The sequence below is a fragment of the Geotrypetes seraphini genome, chromosome 8 (genome assembly GCF_902459505.1).
Source record: "Geotrypetes seraphini chromosome 8, aGeoSer1.1, whole genome shotgun sequence".
Taxonomy (NCBI): Eukaryota; Metazoa; Chordata; class Amphibia; order Gymnophiona; family Dermophiidae; genus Geotrypetes; species Geotrypetes seraphini.
The window spans coordinates 91003458-91026222 of NC_047091.1; the positions used below are offsets into that span (position 1 = coordinate 91003458).

General features: G+C 49.3%; 1 protein-coding gene across 4 annotated transcripts in view; it reads left to right on the forward strand.

The window, feature by feature from the left end:
- Positions 1-22765, forward strand: part of MELK (maternal embryonic leucine zipper kinase) — a 204196-nt gene that overhangs the window by 165964 nt on the left and 15467 nt on the right. For all 4 annotated transcript variants that reach the window (XM_033956774.1, XM_033956776.1, XM_033956777.1 and 1 more), the window contains 2 exons: positions 19501-19588; positions 20762-20930. In XM_033956774.1, the coding sequence (XP_033812665.1) occupies positions 19501-19588; positions 20762-20930 (257 nt within the window). The remainder of the gene's footprint in view (positions 1-19500; positions 19589-20761; positions 20931-22765) is intronic.

Here is a 22765-nt window from a genome sequence, read left to right on the forward strand (position 1 = left end):
ATGGCTCGAGGTTGAAGAGTAGCACAGTGGGCACACGACTCTGGATGATGGTCAGGTCCCAAACACTGAACCACACCACCTATGTGGGTCAGTGAGGGAGATCACGTGCTGACAACGGCTACACTTATTGAAGCCTGTGACCAGCCGGGACATTTTTGGAAAAATAGCCTCAGCGAGATCGAAGCCCGCAGGCTGAGGCCACGAGGCAGGCCCCACCGTGACACAAAGGAAAAATAAAATTAAGTGGGGGTTTTTTTGTTTTTTGTTTTTTAAATGAAAACCCTGTAAAAAATAAAACACAAGCTGTGGTAAGAGAAGGCATTAAGTAGAACTGAGTCTAGCACAAAGCGTCGAAATAGGACTTCTCAGCTCCGCGGAGAACTGAGGAGATATGCGCCCTGCTTCGGACAGGAAGGCACTCGCGCATGCGCGAGGCGGCAGTCGCATATTTTCTAAAGTTCTTCAAGCAAGTCTGCTTGCGAAGCTGTCCGCATCCGGGCTCCGTGGATGACATCACCCACATGAAGAGAATAGGCTGCCTGCTTGTCCTGGGATAATATAATCTTACCTTTATATTCCTTCTCTTCCCACATGGAATTTCTATCCATATGGATTCCACACTGCTATCTGTCTTGCAGAATATTTGATTTGATTCAATTCCTTCCTTAACAATTTGATCTACTCTGTCCTTGCGATATAATTTGTAACCAGGTAATACTGTGTCCCATTGATTGTTCTCCTTCCACCAGGTCTCTTAAGATGCCTATTATATCTACCTCATCATTCAGTGCTATATACTCTAACTCTCCTATTTTATTTTTTAGACTTCTAGCATTTGTAACTAAAGGCTGCTGAGAAGACGGGAAAAATTTGAGTCTTTTACTCTGCCTCCTGGGTTTCTTTCACCATTATTGAAACCTCTCTACTGGGATTCCCTAAATATCCTGTTTCAATAGTATTCTTCAAGGATACCTCACACCGAACTATCTGCTCCTGGACGACTGTTGGCTTTCCCCCACATGTCAGTTTAAAAGATGCTCTATCTGCTTTTTAAACGTTAGTGCCAGCCTGTTTCCATCCTAGTTAAGGTGTAGTCCATCCTTTTAGAATAAGCTCCCACTTTCCCAGAAGGTTGTCCAGTTCCTAACAAATCTAAATCCTTGTACCATTGTCTCAACCACGCATTGAGACTTCAGAGCTCTGCCTGCCTCTTGGGTCCTGTGTGTGGAACTGGGAGCATTTTTGAAAATGCTACCCTGGAGGATCTGGATTTTAGCTTTCTACCTAAGAACCTGAATTTGACTTCTAGAACCTCCCTCCCACATTTTCCTATGTCATTGGTACCCACATATACCAAACCAACTGGCTTCTCCCCATCACTATGTAAAATCCTATCTATGTGATGTGTGAAGTCTGCCACCTTCGCACCAGGCAGGCAAGTAAAATCACATTATCCCAGGACAAGCAGGCAGCATATTCTTAACGCATGGGTGACGTCACCGACGGAGCCCTGGTACGGACACTTTTTTAACTAGAAAGTTCTAGTTGGCCACACCGCGCATGCGCGAGTGCCTTCCCGCCCGACGGAGGAGTGTGTGGTCCCCAGTTTCTTCGTTTCCGCGGAGCGAAGAAGACGCATGTGTTTTCAACGGCCGTTGAAAAATCAGTTTTCTGCCTTCCCGCTTGCGTAATTTTTCATTTTTCTTCTATTTTTTCCCTTCGGATTACTTTACTTTTATTTTTAAAAAAAAACAAAAAAACTCGTCGAGTTTTCTTTATTTTTTCAGGCCGGCCCCGGCGGGGCCTGTTGCCACCATACAGGCCTCCGGCTTCGATTTTGCGGAGGCCGTGTTTCCCTTCATGCCCCCTCAACCGGGCTTTAAGAAGTGCCAGCGGTGTGCACGCCCGATCTCTCTCACCGACCCGCACAATTGGTGCCTGCAGTGCTTGGGTCCGGAGCATCGGGCTGACACCTGCACCCGCTGTGCTACTCTTAAAAAGCGCACATTGAAAAATAGGCAGATCCAGCAAAATATTCTTTTCGGCACCAGATCTGCCATGGAACCTGCCGCGACGTCGACGGCACCAACTACTTCGACGCCGCCGGATCCTTCTTCGGGGTCGCTGGCCCCAGGTAAGCCGGCTAAGAAGCCTTCCACTTCCCTCGAGCGCCCTCCTGCCACGGCTGCGACGCCGGTCCTCCCGGCACCGCACTGACCCCGCAAACGCTCCGCTCCGATATCGGTGAGTGTCCCGTCATCGGCCTCCTCATCGCCAGAGCGTAAAGCGGCACCTATGGTACCGAAAAAGAAAAAAGCGGTACCGGTGCCCAGTGTTCCCTCTAAGCGGGCGGGTGTTGTGAGCAAACTTTTTTCACCGTGAGCCAAAAATATCGGGCGCCAGCAAGTTATGAGCCAACTCGCCCGATTCTCCTCTCGCCGCCCTGCCATCTGCCGTACGCCTCTTCCGATTGTGCGCTGTGACGAGAAACGTGTGCGCTGCGATGTAATATTTTGTGCGCCAGCGCAGCTTAGCGGGAACACTGGTTCAAATGGTTTTATTTATTTCCCCAAATTTATTTTTGTTATACGCATTGAAAATATTTGATATTGCGTTTAAATCAAAATCTCAATAAACTTGAAACGAGTGCCCGTGAGATTGTGGGAGGGTTAAATACTCAAAACTTAGAAGTTTTTGCTACGCCAGCTTTCTGGTATCTTTACATACAGTGGCGTACCTAGCATATGTAACATCCGGGGCCCATCATTTTTTGGCACCCCCCCCCATCTGTAAGAAAAACATGATTTTTAGTAACAAACCACACGTCACACATGAGTACCTAGGAAAAGGCAGCATCTTACATATTGCAGTGAGCAGTACATCAATACACCCATTGTAAAACTAAACAAGCCAGACCAGCACAGATCAATCCTACACCGTCAATCCTAACAGAAAACACACAGAACACAGAAAACACCTTCGCCTAGTAAGGAATATGTAATCACAAACTAACCCCTCCCTCTTTTACAAAACTGTAGTGTGGATTTTAGCTACGGAGGTAACAGCTCTGATGCTCATAAAATTCTGAGCATCAGAGCTGCTACCACCAAGGCTGGTGCTAAAAACGCTTCACAGTTTTGTAAAAGGGGGGATAAAATAAAAATACATAGACAAAGGTTAAATTGAACCAGCAAGAAGCTGGACTCTGCATACAATGCTTCACAGAAACAGTGACACATGTCTCCTAAAGCAATAAATAAATAGAAATTTTTTTCTACCTTTGTCTTCTGTGGTTTCTCCTTTCCTCATCTTCTTGTAACTCTCTTCCTTCCATCCACTGTCTGCCGTCTCTCTTCCCCTATATGGCATCTTCTCTCCTTCTATGCCCCTTCCAGAAACTGTATGCCTCCCCCTTCCATCTCTCCTTTCACCCCATTGGTCTGGCATCTCTCTCCTCGCCTTCCCTCTCCCACACCTCTCCTCATAGTCTGGTATCTCCCCTTCCCTGATTCTCTGGCATCTCTCTCCTTTCCTTTTCTTCCATCTTTCGCTCCCCCTCCATGCTCTCACATCTCCCCCTTCCTTTTCCCTTAGACTGGCATACCTTCCTCCTACGCTCCAAGCCCTGGCATCTCCTTTAATTCCCTCCCTCATCTTCCTTCTCCCTCCAGCTGGGTACCGCAACACTCTTCCCTGCAGCTCTGCACTTCCCCACAATTGCCATGCTTCGGTTCCTCTTCTTCCTTCCTTCCTCCCCCCCCCCCCCCCGCGGGACCCTGCGGCACCATCAACTCTTACTCCCTCTAATGTCGGCCCTGCAGCTCCAGACTTCCTCGCACCTTCTCCCCTCCCCCTTTGGATCGCTATTATTTTAAATGTTATAGCCGCGGAGCTGTATCCATCAGTGGAGATGTCTAACCTCGGCCTGCCCCGGAACTCTTACTGCAACAGTGACTTCCTGTTCCTGCCTAGACGGGCGGCTGCTGCAGTAAGAGTTCCGGGGCAGGCCGAGGTTAGACATCTCCACTGATGGATACAGCTCCGCGGCTATAACAGCTCCTGCAGCTCTGCACTTCCCCACAATTGCCATGCTTCGGTTCCTCTTCTTCCTTCCTTCCTCCCCCCCCCCCCCCCGTGGGACCCTGCGGCACCATCAACTCTTATTCCCTCTAATGTCGGCCCTGCAGCTCCAGACTTCCTCGCACCTTCTCCCCTCCCCCTTTGGATCGCTATTATTTTAAATGTTATAGCCGCGGAGCTGTATCCATCAGTGGAGATGTCTAACCTCGGCCTGCCCCGGAACTCTTACTGCAGCAGCCGCCCGTCTAGGCAGGAACAGGAAGTCACTGTTGCAGTAAGAGTTCCGGGGCAGGCCGAGGTTAGACATCTCCACTGATGGATACAGCTCCGCGGCTATAACATTTAAAATAATAGCGATCCAAAGGGGGAGGGGAGAAGGTGCGAGGAAGTCTGGAGCTGCAGGGCCGACATTAGAGGGAGTAAGAGTTGATGGTGCCGCAGGGTCCCGCGGGGGGGGAGGAAGGAAGGAAGAAGAGGAACCGAAGCATGGCAATTGTGGGGAAATTTGCGACGCGTGTGTGCGCTGTGAAGAGAAACTTGTGCGCTGCGATGTAATATTTTGTGCGTGAGCGCAGGCCAACGCAGCTTAGCGGGAACACTGCCGGTGCCTCCCCTGGACGACCGCATCGCGGCCATACTCCAAGCCCAATTGCAAGAACAGCTGCAGCAGCAACTCCAGCAAATGTTGCCGGCGATGTTGGCCCCACACCTTCCGGTACTGGACCGGTCCAAGCCTCGCACGATTCCATCGGTGTCGACCCCCTCGGTACCGCTTAACACTTCCATGCCGGTGCTCTTGGCTGAACCACACCGTTCCCAACCTACGGTGCAGGCCCGCTCTGTTACCGACCCTTCCCGGTACCAGGAACGGCACCGGTCTTCCTCTCCCGGTACCGCCTCAGTACGCTCCGGCAAGTCTCTCTCCAAGACCCGCCATGCCGAGCCCTCCACACCGATGTCCCGCCGTGCGCACCCCGACATCAGGGACCCGGACTTATGGGAAGAATCCCCGCACGGTACCAAGGAAGACGCTTCGTCGACAGACGAGGAACCCTCGGTGGCTGATACCGGTTCAAAACCCGAACAGTCCTCCTTCACCAAATTCCTCAGGGAGATGTCGACGGCTCTTTCCATTCCCTTAGAGTCCGACTCTAAAAAGTCCCAGGCTTTTCTCGATGCCCTAGACTTTGAGCAACCTCCCAAGGAATTTCTTAAATTACCCGTCCACGACATCCTACGGGAAACTTTTTATATAAACTGGGAGAACCCCCTCACTGTCCCCGGGGCCCCCCGCAAACTGGATAGCTTGTACCGGATCATTCCGATCCCAGGGTTTGACAAGCCTCAATTGCCCCATGAATCTCTCCTGGTAGAGTCCACCTTAAAGAAAACTCAGGGCTCCAGTGTCTATGCCTCCACCCCTCCTGGCAGAGAGGGAAAAACTATGGATAAATTTGGCAAGCGCCTTTTCCAGAATGCGATGCTGGCCAACAGGGCAAATAATTACACCTTTCACTTCTCGTTCTACATGAAGCATCTGGTGCAACAACTCTCCTCCTTACAGAAATACATTCCTGAACATAAGGTCCCCCTCTTCCAACAGCAAATTTCCAGTCTGCTCCAACTCCGGAAATTCATGGTTCGCTCCATCTATGACTCGTTTGAGCTGACCTCTCGAGCATCTGCCATGGCTGTTGCCATGCAGCGTCTGGCCTGGCTGAGGGTTTCTGACCTCGACATTAACCACCAAGACCGCCTGGCTAACGCACCTTGTCTTGGTGACGAACTCTTCGGGGAGTCCCTGGACTCAACAACCCGGAAACTCTCGGCACACGAGACCAGGTGGGATACTCTGGTGAAACCTAAAAAGAAGACTCTACCTGCTCGCCCCTACAGACAGCAGTCTTCCTACCAGCGCAGGTTTTCGGCCAGACCTCTCAACCCGCCACCTCAGCAATCTCGCCAACCTCGTCACCAGCATCAATCTCAGGCTCGCTCCCAGTCTCACCAACCTGCCAAGCCTCCCCCTCCGTCAAAACCATCTCAACCCTTTTGACTCTTTTCTCCAGGACATAGCCAGTCTCCCACCATCATTGCCTCTTCCTCAGCCTATCGGAGGACGCCTCCAGCTTTTCCTCAGCCGTTGGGAGGTCATCACATCAGACCAGTGGGTCCTCAACATCATTCGCCACGGCTACTCTCTCAACTTCCAGACTCTTCCACCAGACAGTCCTCCCAAAGAATCTGCTTTCCGCTCCTCCCAATCCTCCCTCCTCCTGAGGGAGATCCACTCCCTCCTTCTTCTCAACGCCATTGAAGAGGTACCCTCAGACCAAAGGGGTCAGGGATTCTACTCCCGCTACTTCCTGGTTCCCAAAAAGACAGGAGGCCTCCGTCCCATCCTCAATCTCCGGGACCTCAACAAGTGTCTGGTCAAGGAAAAGTTCTAAATGCTCTCCCTTGCCACGCTTTACCCTCTTCTCTCTCAACACGACTGGCTATGTTCCCTAGACCTCAAAGAGGCCTACACTCACATTCCGATCCATCTGACTTCACGTCGCTACCTCCGATTTCAGATACAGCACCGCCACTATCAGTACAAAGTGCTACCCTTTGGCCTCGCATCATCGCCCAGGGTGTTCACCAAGTGCCTTATTGTGGTGGCGGCCTTTCTCAGGTCTCACAACCTCAAGGTGTTCCCCTACTTGGACGATTGGTTGGTGAAAGCACCTACGTCTCCACTTGTGCTACAAGCCACTCAGCACACCATCTCCTTCCTCCATCTCCTGGGGTTCGAGATCAACTACCCCAAGTCGCATCTGCTTCCCACACAGCGACTTCAGTTCATTGGAGCCGTTCTCGACACCATTCTGATGAGGGCGTTTCTCCCCTCCGACCGCCAACGGACCCTGCTCCACCTCTGCCGTCAGGTGCTCCTTCATCACTCCGTTCCAGCTTGGCAGATGATGATCCTCCTGGGCCACATGGCCTCGACGGTCCATGTGCTTCCTCTGGCGCGGCTCCACCTCAGGACACCTCAGTGGACTTTGGCCAACCAATGGTCACAAACCTCGGATCCTCTTTCTCATCCCATCTCTGTGACATCGTCTCTTCAGCAGTCTCTTCAATGGTGGTTGAACTCCTCCAATCTTTCCAGGGGTCTACTCTTTCATCTACCCCCTCACTCCATGATCATAACCACAGATGCCTCCCCCTATGCATGGGGAGCTCACCTGGGAGATCTTCGCACTCAGGGACTCTGGACCCATCAGGAGCGTCAGCATCACATCAATTTCCTGGAACTCAGGGCCATTTTCTATGCTCTCAAGGCCTTCCAGCACCTTCTCTACCCTCAGGTTCTTCTCCTGTGCACAGACAACCAAGTCGCCATGTACTACATAAACAAGCAAGGCGGCACCGGATCTCTCCCTCCTCTCTCAGGAGGCCGTCCGCATCTGTACCTGGGCCACGGCCCACAGTCTCTTCCTCAAGGCTGTCTATATCCAGGGTGAACAGAACTCCCTGGCCGACAATCTCAGCCGCATCCTTCAACCTCACGAGTGGACGCTGGATCCTCCCACATTCCGCTCCATCTTTGCTCGGTGGGGCACTCCTCAGGTGGACCTCTTTGCAGCTCCTCACAACCATCAGCTGCCCCATTTCTGTTCCAGACTCTTCTCTCCTCATCGTCTGGCCCCGGATGCATTCCTGCTCAACTGGACGGATCGGTTCCTCTATGCCTTTCCTCCACTGCCTCTGATGTTGCGGATGTTATTCAAACTCCGCAGGGACAGAGCCACCATGATTCTCATCGCCCCTCGGTGGCCTCGCCAACACTGGTTCTCCCTCCTGCTCCAGCTCAGCTCCAGGGAGCCCATTCCTCTCCCTGTGTTTCCTACTCTACTTACACAGCAGCATCAGTCTCTACTGCATCCCAATCTGTCCTCGCTCCACCTGACAGCTTGGTTTCTCTCGGCCTGACCTCTCCAGACAATCTGTCTCAGCCTGTCCATCGTATTTTGAATGCCTCCAGGAAACCGGCCACCCTCCAATGTTACCATCAGAAGTGGACCCGGTTCTCCTCTTGGTGTCTACTACATCACCACGATCCCACCTCATTGGCGGTGGAAACTGTACTGGACTATTTGCTCTCTCTGTCCGACGCTGGCCTCAAGTCTACCTCAATCAGAGTCCACCTCAGTGCCATCACTGCGTTTCATGAGCCTATCCTCGGAAAACCTCTCACGGCTCATCCCCTGGTTTCCCAGTTCATGAGAGGCCTCTTCAATGTCAAACCACCTCTGAAGCCTCCGGTCGTCTGGGACCTGAATGTGGTTTTATCCGCCCTCATGAAACCTCCTTTTGAGCCTCTTGCCATAACTTCGCTCAAATTTCTTACATGGAAGGTGCTTTTCCTCATTGCCATCACCTCTGCCAGGAGGGTTAGTGAACTGCATGCACTGGTTGCCGACCCACCTTTCACTGTTTTTCACCATGACAAGGTGGTTCTGCGTACCCATCCTAAATTCCTTCCCAAAGTGGTCTCGGACTTCCACCTCAACCAGTCCATTGTGTTGCCTGTCTTTTTCCCTAAGCCCCATTCTCATCCTGGGGAACAGGCGTTGCACGCGCTGGAGTGTAAGCGTGCCCTTGCTTACTACCTTGACCGTACCAGGGCTCACCGCTCATCCCCTCAGCTCTTTCTGTCCTTTGACCCTAACCGTCTAGGTCGTCCTGTCTCTAAACGGACGCTTTCCAACTGGCTTGCTGCCTGCATTGCGTTCTGTTATGCTCGGGCCGGTCTCTCACTGGAAGGTGCTGTCACGGCCCACAGGGTCAGAGCTATGGCTGCTTCTGTGGCTTTCCTCCGTTCCACGCCCATCGAGGAAATCTGCAAGGCTGCCACTTGGTCCTCAGTTCACACGTTCACTACTCACTACTGTCTGGATACCTTCTCCAGACGTGATGGACACTTCGGCCAATCTGTGTTACATAATTTATTTTCCTAATGGCCAACCATCCCTCCTCCCTCTCTGTTCGCTTTGAGGTCACCCATGCGTTAAGAATATGCTGCCTGCTTGTCCTGGGATAAAGCACAGTTACTTACCGTAACAGGTATTATCCAGGGACAGCAGGCAGATATTCTTACGTCCCACCCACCTCCCCGGGTTGGCTTCTTAGCTGGCTTATCTTAACTGGGGACCACGCACTCCTCCGTCGGGCGGGAAGGCACTCGCGCATGCGCGGTGCGGCCAACTAGAACTTTCTAGTTAAGTGTCCGTACCGGGGCTCCGTCGGTGACGTCACCCATGCGTTAAGAATATCTGTCTGCTGTCCCTGGATAACACCTGTTACGGTAAGTAACTGTGCTTTATTCGCCGATGATGCCAAACTATGCAACATAGTAAGTGAGAACACTTTACCAGACAGTATGACACAGGACCTACTTCTATTGGAACACTGGTCCTCGACTTGGCAGCTAAACTTCAATACTAGAAAATGTAAGGTCATGCACCTCGGCAGCAGGAATCCATGCAAAACTTACACACTTAATGGTGAAACCTTAGTTAGGACCAAGGCGGAACGTGATTTGGGGGTGATCATTAGCGAAGACATGAAGACTGCCAATCAAGTGAAGAAAGCTTCATCAAAGGCAAGACAAATGATGGGTTGTATCCGAAGAAGCTTTATCAGCCGGAAGCCCAAAGTTATAATGCCGTTGTACAGATCCATGGTGAGGCCTCATCTGGAATATTATGTACAATTCTGGAGGCCACATTACCAAAAGGATGTGCTGAGAGTTGAGTCGGTTCAAAGAATGGCCATCAGGATGGTCTCGGGACTCAAAGACCTCCCGTATGAGGAAAGGCTGAATAAATTGCAGCTATACTCACTCGAGGAACGTAGAGAGAGAGGAGACATGATAGAGACGTTTAAATATATCACCGGCCGTATTGAGGTGGAGGATGATATCTTCTTTTTTAAAGGTCCCTCAGCCACAAGAGGACATCCGCTGAAAATCAGGGGTGGGAAATTTCATGGCGACACCAGGAAGTTCTTCTTCACCGAAAGGGTGGTCGATCGTTGGAATGAACTTCCACTTCAGGTGATTCAGGCCAGCAGCGTGCCGGATTTTAAAAGGAAATAGGATACACATGTGGGATCTCTAGGGGGGTAAAAAATGTAAATGGGATACACATGTGGTATCTCTAGGGGGGTAAATTCAAAGTGGTAGGGTTGTTGGAGTGGGCAGACTTGATGGGCTGTGGCCCTTTTCTGCTGTCATCTTCTATGTTTCTATGATTTGTAGGGGACTGCTCCAAACAGACCCTTTGAAGCTCTCAGAAACTAATTAACACCTAATTCAGGTCAGCAGTGGTTTCTGTTCCTTATGGCAAGACAGAAACTGACTTTGTTTTGAACAGTTTGAGCTCTGCTCCTAATTTTAAATCTTCTAACTGTTTCAATTTAGGTTCTACCTGTGATAAAACACTTCACTTTTAAAACTATTGGAAAGGGTTGTATACTCTATTATCCCAGGACAAGTAGGCAGTATATTCTCACATGTGGGTGATGTCATCCAAAGAGCCTTGGTACAGACAGCATTAAAAGTGCATCACCACTTTAAGAATTGAAGAAAGTTCGTGAACTGCCTGCACCGCACATGCGCGAGTGCCTTCCTGCTCGACACTCGACTTCCTGCTCCTGCAGCTCCTCAGTTCTTAGTTTTCCACGGAGCTAAGAAGTTGTATGTCTGAACATTCTTCAGTTTTTTGCCATTTGACTTCCCGCTTATGCATTTTTTCTTAATTTGTGTTTAAGTTTATTTCTTTTTAAAAGAAGGGGACCATTCTTTCCTCTTTTTTCCTCGGGGGATTCAGCCACCGAGACTTTCATTGTTCCTCAACCATCGATTTGGCTGACGCAGTCTTTTCAACCCTTTTTCAGGCCGCTAATGGGCTCAAAAAAAAAGAGGAGTGTTGTAGGTGCCCAAGGCCAACCTTTCTTCCTGACAATTGGTGCTTCGGGTCCCTTTGCCCAGACCACTGGGTTGGACATATGCCCAGTGTACTACTCTGCAGAAATGTTTGCGAAACTTCAACAGGAAAGATTGTTCGGGACCAGCATGGGCATCGATCACAGACCTTCGCCATCAAAGACATCGATTCGTCTGGTAAGCCAGTTCAGAGGCTGCCAGCTTCCCAATCAGCATCGCAGGTCACTTTGCATCGAGTCTCTTGATGCCAATCAAGCAGTGATGACCACCTTCCGGCTTGCCTCAACCTCGAGGTGTGCATATTTTTTAAGGTCACCCTCTTCGAGGCAAGCCGTAGCACAGATGGTACCGACAGATAAGCCAGAGGTATCGGTGCTTCCTTCTGGGCACAGCTCGATGCATTGTTCTGAAGGGACTTGGGTGATGCATGTAAACTGCTTACCCCAGTATCGACTCCCTCGATACTGGTACAATCTAAGTACAGGGCTACCAAGCCCTGCGGTACCATAATTGGTTTCTCTGGAGTGACATCAACAGGCCATGTTAGGTATCAATCCTCTCACCACCAATCCAGTTCTTCATCGACAATCCAATGAATATCGTTCCTTCTCGGATGCTTCGAAGAGAAAACGTCACTCCCTCACGTATTTCAAACAGAACAACAGCTTCACATCATGCATGTTTTTAGCATTGGACTGGTACCAGTCTGACAAAAGATAGAGACTTCAATTACAAACTGGAACATAAGGAAAAGGAAGAACTACAATTTGTATAGTAAAGAAACATATGAGGGCAGCACAAAATCTGCCTGCTTGTCCTGGGATAAAGCACAGTTACTTACCATTATCCAGGGACAGCAGGCAGATATTCTTACAACCCACCCACCTACTCTGTTTGGCTTCTTAGCTTGCTTACGGAACTGAGGAGCCATGAGCCTGCATCGGGCGGGTAGGCATTCGCGCATGCACTTTTAAAGTTGTCCGTACCGTGGCTCTGTGGATGATGTCACTCGCATGTGAGAATATCTGCCTGCTGTCCCTGGATAACACCCGTTACAGTAAGTAACTGTGCTTTATTAACAAGTTCTATTTGTACTTTTTAATTGAGACTAAGGCAGACCCTGCTCTGCCTCTCTAGCAGATGTTATCTGGCAACAGCAGGCAGATATTCTCACATTCCTCCTATCTCCCTTGTTTGGCTACTTAACTTGCTTACAGAACTGAGGAACCGCAATCTGATGTTGGAAGGGAAGGCACTCACATGTGCGTGGTGCAGGCAGTCGCAAAGTTTCTTAAAATTTAGTGATAGTTCACTTTTTACACTCTCCGTACCGGGCTCTATGGATGACATCACCCACATGTGAGAATATCTGCCTGCTGTCCCCAAATAACACTTATTAATGGTAAGTAATTGTGCTTCATATGTTTATGGATCTCCATAGGCTTTTCCCCTTCTTTTGTGAGAAATTTTATCACTGAACAGTGCTCCAAATCTAGCAGTTTCTTACTTGTTTCGCATCTCGTTTCTTGGAATGTTAAGACTTGCACTGAGCTGCAACGTTGCATAAGTAACTTTGAGACATGTCACAACATGCACAAACTTATTTCAATACACTTGCTACTTTCTTTCATACTAAGCTAGATAAATTATTGAACGCCCCTTATATATGTACTTAAGGGTCATTCAGCATCTCCAGTGCTGTAGTCACATTCTAATTAAAGATAAGCTTCAACTATGACAGAGCATAACCTTTTCCCTTCACAAGCGATCTGCAAACTCTGGTGGTCCTTGTTGTATTCATTTGTTTGTCACTATATCTTAGACATTCAAATATTGAAGGATGTAACTTTTGACAGGATTTTGAGAGCTGACCTATCTGGATCCATTCTTGAAGGCTACTGTTTTGGTACTTTCCATGTATCTTGACTGATCTGTAATAACGCTAAGGAAGGAGAAATTTAGTCTTACATATTTAAATTTTTTTTTCTTTTAATTCCTCCGGACCAGTCCAGAATCCATTTTAGGGTATGCAGTCTTGAGTCTGTTATAAGAGTAATTATCCCAGGACAAGCAGGCAGGTATTCTCACTAGTGGGTGATGTCATCCGACAGAGCCCCGATACGGACATCTTGCAAGCATGTCTTGCTTGAAGAAACTCAGAAGTTTCGAGATGCCCGCACCGCGCATGCGCCAGTGCCTTCCCGCCCGATGCTCCGGGCGTGTCTCCTCAGTTCTTTTTCTTCCGCGGAGCTGAGAAGTCTATCTTCAATTTGCGCCCATTGAATATCTTTTTTGCTTTCTTTTTGCCGCGGGTTGAGTTCTTTTGGGCTCTCCTGTGCATTGATTTCTTTCTTTGATTTCTTTTTTCAAAAAAAAAAAAAATTTTTTTCTTCCGACTCAGGGTCGGCCGCGTGGCTGAGGCCCCGCGCGTTCGACCTTGCGGCGGAGCTTTTTCGGCCTATGTCCCGGCCGATTACCAGTTTCAAAAAGTGTAGCAAGTGCCAGCGCGCGATTTCGCTCACGGACCCTCATCGACGCTGCTTACAGTGTCTGGGACCGGATCACTTTCCGAAATCGTGCCGGCCTTGCTCCACTCTGACGGCGAGAGCGTTTAAGCGGCGCTGTCTGCTCTGGGAGTCCATGTTCAAGATGGATGCTTTGTCAGCGCCTGCAGCTTCGACATCGATGGGGGCTTCGACTTCTTCAGCGAAGCCCGCTACCTCCCCAGCTGCTTCGGGCCTTCTGAAACCGGCGTCATTCACCCCGGTTTCGGCCCCGACTTCGGCGCCGGTGCCTTCTTCCATTCCCTTGGAGCAGGTCTCGACCCCTACAGTTCCACCAGTGGTGCTCAAGGTGCCGAAAGCTGGCAAGCAGAAGCACTCTGCACCTAAAGAGCGCGGAGACCGTGCGGAAGGGCCCCCTTTTGGTGCGGATCCCTCCATATCGGCTTCGCTGCGGTCCATTCTGGAGGCTCAGTTCGTTGAGCTCATGCAAACCATGGGGCCTCGTCTGATTGCCACCATTCAGGGTGACCTCCCAGCTTCGGCTTCGAGGGGCGGACCGCCCCCTCCTCCTCCTCCATGCCGCACGACCTCGTTGCTCGGCGAGGAGGAGCGGCGAGTGGTGTCTGGGTCCTCCGAGAATGCTATGCCTCCTTTAGAACCGATTCCATCGAGGAGGGCTTCTCTTAGCGAGATGCCTCCTCTGGAGCCCATTCCCTCGAGGAAACCCTCGTTTAGTGACCTGCCTCCCTTGGAACCGATTACTCCGCCCCATGATTCAGTGTGGCGTCCACCTTCGGGGCCATCCAGTCCGGGGCATAGCAGGAAGCAGGACGAGTTCTTTCGAACTCCCTATCAAACCTGGGCGACGTCCAGAGAAGTACCGACTCTTCCACTTTTGAGATCGACGACGTCGAGTCCGATCTGCTCCTTGGAAGCGTCTGACCCAGTCTCGCACAGAAGGACTCGATCTCCTTCCAGGCATCGGGAGGGGCATCGGTCCAGGCATTCTTCGAAGCATTCCTCTCGACACTCGACCGTCTCGCCTCAGAAGAAATTGCCTCGGCTGGGGTATGCTGCTTCGACTGGGTCCCCTCCTCCGGGCCCAGAGTTCGAGGACCCCAAAGTTTTCTACTCGTCCTGTTGTTCACAGGCCTCTTTGGAGCATGAGGCTTCGTCTTCCTCTAGTCCGTTTCGCGGACCGGCGACGGCGGACCAATTGTCCTTTTCATCGTTCCTCAGGCAGATGGCGGATGACTTGGACATTACTCTAGATGCGGGGTCTCGATATTCCAAAGAGTATCTCGATACCATGCACTTGCCTCGGCCTCCGGCAGAGTCCTTGCGGCTTCCCTTGCACAAGCTCCTCGACCAGACCTTCATGCGCTGCTTCGAGTCTCCTTACTCTATCCCTGCGGTCCCTGGCAAGTTGGATTCGCGGTACCGCACGGTACATCATAAAGGCTTCGAGGGTCCTCAGCTTTCGCACCAGTCCCTCCTGGTCGAATCCTCGCTCAAGCGGTCTCATCCTGGCCAGGTCTACGCTTCTGTACCTCCGGGCCGCGAGGGCAGAACCATGGATAAGTTTGGGCGACGCATCTATCAGAATTCGATGATGGCGTCTAGAGTCTTGAATTACAGCTTCCACTTTGCAACCTACTTGGAATTTTTTCTACCTGTGCTTCGAAAATTCACTCCATACATCGAATCCCAGGCTAGGTTTGAGTTTGAGGAAGTGGTTGCTTCGTTGTCCCAACTCCGACTTCAGTTGATGCAATCTGCCTATGATGCGTTCGAGCTCTCTGCCCGAGCGGCGGCTTGCTCAGTGGCGATGCGCCGGTTGGCCTGGTTGCGGACCATTGATATGGACCCGAATCTTCAGGACCGCCTGGCGAACGTCCCGTGTGCTGGGGCAGATCTGTTTGACGAATCCATCGAGACTGTCACGAAGAAGTTGTCTGATCACGAAAAGTCCTTCCAATCAATCCTTCGACCGAAGCCCAAGCCTCAACAGTCTCGACCTTCTCGTCCACCGTTGATTTATCAGAGGCGTTATCAGCCGAGGCAAACTCCTCCTGCGAGACAACCGGCGAAGCGTCAGCCTCCCCAGAAGGGTCAGCCCAAGTCTCAGTCGCCGGCTGTTCCTAAGACCACACAGCCTTTTTGACTGTATTGTCGAGGGCATAACCAACCTCGTTCTGCCTGTTTTTCCCATCGGAGGGCGCCTCCATCATTTTTATCATCGATGGGAGGCCATAACAACCGACCTCTGGGTCCTTACTATCATCAAGGAAGGATACTCTCTTCATTTCCATCGGGTCCCTCCGGACCACCCTCCAAGAGAGTATCCTTCCAACTTGACTCAGACCGCCCTTCTTCTCCAGGAAGCTCAGGCTTTGCTCCGGCTTCGGGCCGTGGAGCCGGTCCCGACGGACCGACTGAACCAGGGGTTTTACTCCCGCTACTTCCTGGTTCCGAAGAAGACGGGCGATCTGCGACCCATTTTGGACCTCAGGGCCCTCAACAAATTCCTAGTCAAAGAGAGGTTTTGCATGCTAACGCTTGCTTCTCTCTACCCTCTCCTCGAGCAGAACGACTGGTTATGCTCTCTGGATCTCAAGGAGGCCTACACTCACATCCCCATTCATCCGGCCTCCCGCAAGTTCCTCAGATTTCGGGTGGGACATCTACATCTGCAGTATCGAGTGCTTCCATTCGGCCTGTCCTCGTCCCCCAGAGTCTTCACGAAGTGTCTGGTGGTGGTGGCCGCTGCTCTCCGGAACAGGGGTCTTCAGGTATTTCCGTACCTCGACGACTGGCTCATCAAGGCCCCGTCAGTTCCAAAGGTCATTTCGGCGACCTTGACCACGATCTGCTTCCTACAAAGCCTAGGCTTCGAGATCAATTTTCCCAAATCTCATCTGCAGCCTACCCAGTCCCTTCCCTTCATCGGGGCGGTCCTGGACACCATTCAGCTTCGAGCATTCCTTCCTCCTCAGCGCCTGGATGCTCTTCTTCGTCTCTGCCAGTCTGTGTCTTCTCGCCAGTCCATCTCAGCGAGACACATGATGGTCCTCCTGGGCCACATGGCCTCTACAGTTCATGTGACCCCCTTTGCCAGGCTCCACCTCAGAACTCCTCAGTGGACCCTAGCTTCTCAATGGACTCAAGTGTCAGACCCGTTGACTCGACACATCATAGTCACTCCTGCTCTTCGGCAGTCTCTACTTTGGTGGATGACCTCTTCGAATCTATCCAGAGGTTTGCTGTTTCACACTCCTCCTCATCAGAAGGTTCTCACAACCGATTCCTCGAACTATGCCTGGGGGGCTCATCTGGATGGGCTTCGCACTCAGGGATTCTGGACCAGTGCGGACCGCCTCCATCAGATCAATCTTCTGGAGCTCAGAGCCATCTTCTATGCTCTTCAGGCTTTTCAACATCTGCTTCACGACATGGTAGTCCTCATCCGTACAGACAACCAGATCGCCATGTATTATGTGAACAAGCAGGGGGGCACGGGATCGGCCTCCCTCTGCCAGGAAGCTCTCAGAGTCTGGAATTGGGCAATTCGCCACAATGCCTTCCTCAAGGCTGTCTACATTCAGGGGAAGGACAATGTCTTGGCAGACAAATTGAGTCGTCTCCTCCAGCCTCACGAATGGACTCTCCATTCCAACCCCCTTCATCAGATATTTGCACATTGGGGGACGCCTCAAATAGACCTCTTTGCGGCTCCCCACAACTTCAAACTGCCTCAGTTTTGCTCCATCGACTCGAGGCAGATGCTTTTCTGCTGGATTGGGGGAATCGCTTTCTGTATGCGTTTCCTCCATTTCCTCTCATTCAGAAGACTCTGGTCAAGTTGAAATCAGACCAAGCCACCATGATTCTAATAGCTCCTCGGTGGCCCAGGCAACCCTGGTTCTCCCTTCTACTTCAACTCAGCAGCAGGGAGCCATTCCTTCTTCCAGTGTTTCCTTCACTGCTTACTCAGCATCAAGGATCTCTGCTCCATCCCAACCTGCAGTCTCTCCACCTGACAGCTTGGTTCCTCTCAACGTAGCTCCTCACCAGTTTTCCCAGGCGGTGAGGGATGTCTTGGAGGCTTCCAGGAAGCCTGCTACTTGTCAATGCTACTCCCAAAAATGGACTAGATTTTTTTCATGGTGTATTTCCAATTCTAAGGAGCCTCAGCGAGCCTCCCTATCCTCTGTTTTGGACTATCTTTTACATCTGTCTCAGTCTGGTCTCAAGTCGACATCTATACGAGTCCACCTGAGTGCTATTGCGGCTTTCCATCAGCCTCTACAAGGGAAACCTCTCTCCTCTCATCCTGTGGTTTCCAGATTTATGAAAGGACTTTTTCATGTCAATCCTCCTCTCAAACCGCCTCCAGTGGTTTGGGATCTCAATGTTGTCCTTTCTCAACTTATGAAATCTCCTTTTGAGCCTCTGAGCAAGGCTCCCCGAAAGTTTCTCACTTGGAAAGTGGTTTTTCTGGTGGCCCTCACATCTGCTCGCAGGGTCAGTGAGCTTCAGGCCTTGGTGGCGGACCCTCCTTTCACAGTTTTCCATCATGACAAGGTGGTCCTCCGCACTCATCCGAAATTCCTACCCAAGGTGGTCTCTGAATTTCATCTCAACCAATCCATCGTGCTTCCAGTGTTTTTTCCAAAGCCTCATTCTCATCCTGGAGAATCAGCTCTACACACTCTGGGCTGTAAACGTGCTTTGGCTTTCTACTTGGATCGCACCAAACCACACAGAACTGCTCCTCAACTTTTCATCTCCTTTGATCCAAACAAGTTGGGACGACCTGTATCGAAGCGCACCATCTCCAATTGGATGGCGGCTTATATCTCTTTCTGCTATGCCCAGGCTGGATTACCCCTTCCCTGTAAGGTCACAGCCCATAGGGTCAGAGCAATGGCAGCCTCTGTAGCCTTCCTCAGATCGACACCGATTGAGGAGATTTGTAAGGCTGCCACTTGGTCCTCGGTTCATACATTCACCTCTCATTATTGTCTGGATACTTTCTCCAGACGGGATGGACAGTTTGGCCAAACTGTGTTACAAAATTTGTTCTCCTAAGTTGCCAACTCTCCCTCCATCCCATTGAGGTTAGCTTGGAGGTCACCCACTAGTGAGAATACCTGCCTGCTTGTCCTGGGATAAAGCAATGTTACTTACCGTAACAGTTGTTATCCAGGGACAGCAGGCAGCTATTCTCACGTCCCACCCACCTCCCCTGGGTTGGCTTCTCTGCTAGCTACCTGAACTGAGGAGACACGCCCGGAGCATCGGGCGGGAAGGCACTGGCGCATGCGCTGTGTGGGCATCTCGAAACTTCTGAGTTTCTTCAAGCAAGACATGCTTGCAAGATGTCCGTATCGGGGCTCTGTCGGATGACATCACCCACTAGTGAGAATAGCTGCCTGCTGTCCCTGGATAACAACTGTTACGGTAAGTAACATTGCTTTCCTGTAAGCAAGCAAAGAGGACACATGGTTAGTATGTTCTGAGCTTGTTAGTACATCCTTGGTTTGGTTTTAAATTTGTTTGAGGTCATTTTGTGGGAGCATTTTTTGAGGGGGTAATGTCTTTTTCTGCTTCATTGAAATAATTGACTACTAAGGGACTGCACAAGATACTTAATGCCACTACTTGTTCTCAGTCTCTATTTGCTAGTAGGTGAAAACAAACTCATACATCTGGACTAGTCTGCAAAGACTAAAGGAAAAAAGATTAACGGGTAAGACCTAATTTCCCTCTCCTGCTCAGCCCTTACTAAATTTGTTGGGAGAAAACCCAAAGTAAATTCACAGTTTAGACCAACTTGGATACATTTTTCTTTAAAGATTTTAAAAGATTAGATTGTCCTGAAAACTGAATACAATAACTTTTTTTTTAATGCTGCAGATGTGAACCAGTGCTCAAAAGAAATTCCTGGTTGGAAATACACAAATAAAGACGAATTAACAAATGCTGTAATTAGTCCTGAGAGACGGTAAGTGAGTTATTTTGCTGCACCACATAAATCTAGATTACTTCAGCAGGTTGCATAGTTTTTAAAGACAATGTCAACTAAAACAAAAACACATTACATTAGCTAGGTAGTTTTGTAATAACTTAGGACTAGAGGCCAATTGAATTTTGGTTTCAATTATGGCACCAAAACCAGCTCAAAATCATTCTCCCCTGCTTCTGTTTTGGCCGAAAAGTTATTTTCATTTGCAGCCATGGTTTGTTTAATCTGAAAATGACCATGTGTTTTGGGTGGAAGTTGAAAATCTATGTTTTGTCCCATTTGGCTTTCCCCACCCCAGAATAACAGGAGTTGCCCCTTGGGCCTATCTTAAAATGGCTGGTGATCTAGGGATATAGTTGGAGCAGAGTTGATCCCTAGTTATCCTAGCCCATTTTGACTCTGTTCTCAAAATGGTTGCCATGACTGGGGCATCACTCTACCCCAACTAGACCACCAGGGAATACCAAGGTATATAAGGTAGTTTTGGAGGGGGGAGTCCCTACTCTTTGTAATCTTCTTCCTTTTTTTTGTATTGCAATTTGCAAGTAATGCAGTTATGATCTTGCAAAATAGCTATCTTATATAATAAAACCCTAAGCGCGCATGCGCACTCCTACCTGCGTGATCCGTAGGTTCTTGGCAGGTAGGAGTGTGCATGCACGCGCATCTGGCCAGCTCCCTTACTCTCACTGGACGAAGTTATTTTTTAAGTTCAAAGCCGTGGCAGCGGTTCTTCTCACAAGCCGCACCTGTGTCGGAGAATGCTTCCGACGCAGGCGGGGATCGTGAGAGGAGCCCCCGCGGCAGCTTTAAACTTAAAAATAACTCCGGCAAAGAACTAAGGGAGCCGTTTTAGCTGCGTGCTGCTGGGAAGGGAAAGGAAGGGACAGGGGAGGGGAATGCTGCTGCGGCACAGGGACGTGGAGGGGAGGGAATGCTGCTGTGGCTGCTGCACAGGGAAGTGGGGTAATCAGCCATGAAGATTCAAATATGAACTTAATAGTGTCAAATAAAAGTGTGGTAGCTGTGTTAGAAAACTAAAGAAAGAAAGAAGACAACTAAAAAAGATAAGATGTTAGTCCAATAAAAAGGTATCAGTACATTTTCCCTTTTTGTGTGTATGTAATACATATATGCTTTATTTTACCATAGGTGCCGCTCTGTAGACTTGGATCTAAACCAAGTACATCTTGATAGCACTCAAAAGAAAAAAGGAGGCAAGGTATTTGGAAGCTTAGAAAGAGGGTTAGATAGAATGAGAACAATGCTTACTCCTAGTAAAAGAAAAGGATCTACAAGAGATGGACCAAGAAAATTAAGAGTAAGTGGTTTTTTTCTCTCAAAAATGTTTCTGCAGAAATCTTCAAAACTAGTGCAATCAACTTAAGGTCATATAAATTCAGATATGAAAGCAGATTTGCATCTGCATTGCCAATTCATTTGAAGTACTTAGACTTTTCTTACACACCAATTGGATTAGTCCAGAACCTGTGGGTTGTACTTATTGACCAGCACATGGTGACAGAAAATAAAAGCAAGTCTTGCATACTTTGCCCAATATGAAACTCCCCCCAGCCTTAAATGCTTAGTATTTCTCTGCCTTTAGCGGATAGTTATGGGTAGACTGTGCAGGACTTGGTACTGAAGCACATCCTGACCCAGTGGAGAACTGGTTGTTGGTTAAGCAGAGGGATATTTCATTTCAGATTTTAAGTTCCCAAAATGAAAGGGTATATAGCAAACCTAATTTGATATGGAACATGGATGATATTTGGAGAAGTTTGAGCCCCCTGCCCCCTCACTGATGTTTTTTCTTCCTTCCCTTGAAGAGAGTTTAAATATTTGATTGGGATTTTGCTTCCTGACCTCAATATATCAGAACAAGCTCTGCAGCAATTGTTCCAGCCTACACTAACAGCAAAATTAATGGGAGTGTGCATCTGTACTGTTAGGAAGAATGATTTTCTTTGGCTAGTTCCAAGGAAGCTGAGGTTAGAGGCTTAAGTCAGTACTTTTGCCTCTTTCATTATACCTTCTTCCCTCTTTTAAATGTATTTACCCTATCTTCCTTCCTGCCCCCAGAATCCAATCTTTGGCTTTTCCATGCCTACCTTCCATTACATATGCTCTTGCTTTGCTCCCCCGCCCCACCACACACGCTTCCTTCTCACTCCCATGCATCAGCTGCTTTATTCTACTGTTACCTGCCTGCATCTACCCCCTTCTTCTTTTGGTCCCATCAGACCCTTATCCCAAAATCAGCTCCCTTCTCCCATTCTCATCATCTGCCAGTGTCAGACCTTTTAACATGAATGCCCCCCTTCTCCTCTTAGAAACATGATGGCAGATAAAGGCCAAATGGCCCATCCAGTCTGCCCTCTACACCATCCACTATCTCCTCTTTTCCCTGAGATATTCCACATGCCTGTCCTACTCTATCTTAAATTCAGATAGAGTCTTCATCTCCTTCACTTCCACTGGGAGACTATTCCACGCATCTACCACCCTTTCTGTATAGAAGTATTTTCTTACATTACTCCTGAGCCTATCACCTCATAACTTAATCTATCTTATGCCCTCTCCTGGAGTTCTCCTTCATTTGAAAAATACTCACCTCCTATACATTAATGCAATGAAGATATTTAAACATCTCTATCATATCCCCTCTCTCCTGTTTTTCTTCCAGAGTAAACATATTATGTTCTCGAAGTCTGTCCCACTTGATTTATGACAAAGTCCACTAACCAATTTTGTAGTAGCTCTCTGGACTGACTTCATGTTACTTATATCTTTCTGAAGGTGGGGTCTGCAAATTGCATACAGTATTTCAAATGGGATCTCACCAGAGACTTATACAATGGCATTATCACCTCCCTTTTCCTACTGGCCATTCCTCTCCTTATGCATCCAAACATCTTCTTGGCTTTGAGCATCATCTTTTCTACCTGTTTTGCCACCTTGAGATCATCAGACACAATCATCCCCAAGTCCTGCTCTTCTTCCACGCACAGTTTTTCACCTCCTATACTATATCATTCTCCTGGATTTTTGCAGCCCAAGTGCATGACTGCATGCTCCACCATCTGTCACTTAGCCCCTTTCAGCCTCTTGGTCTTTCTGTCTCCCACCCCAAATCTAGTATCTCCCCTTTCTTCC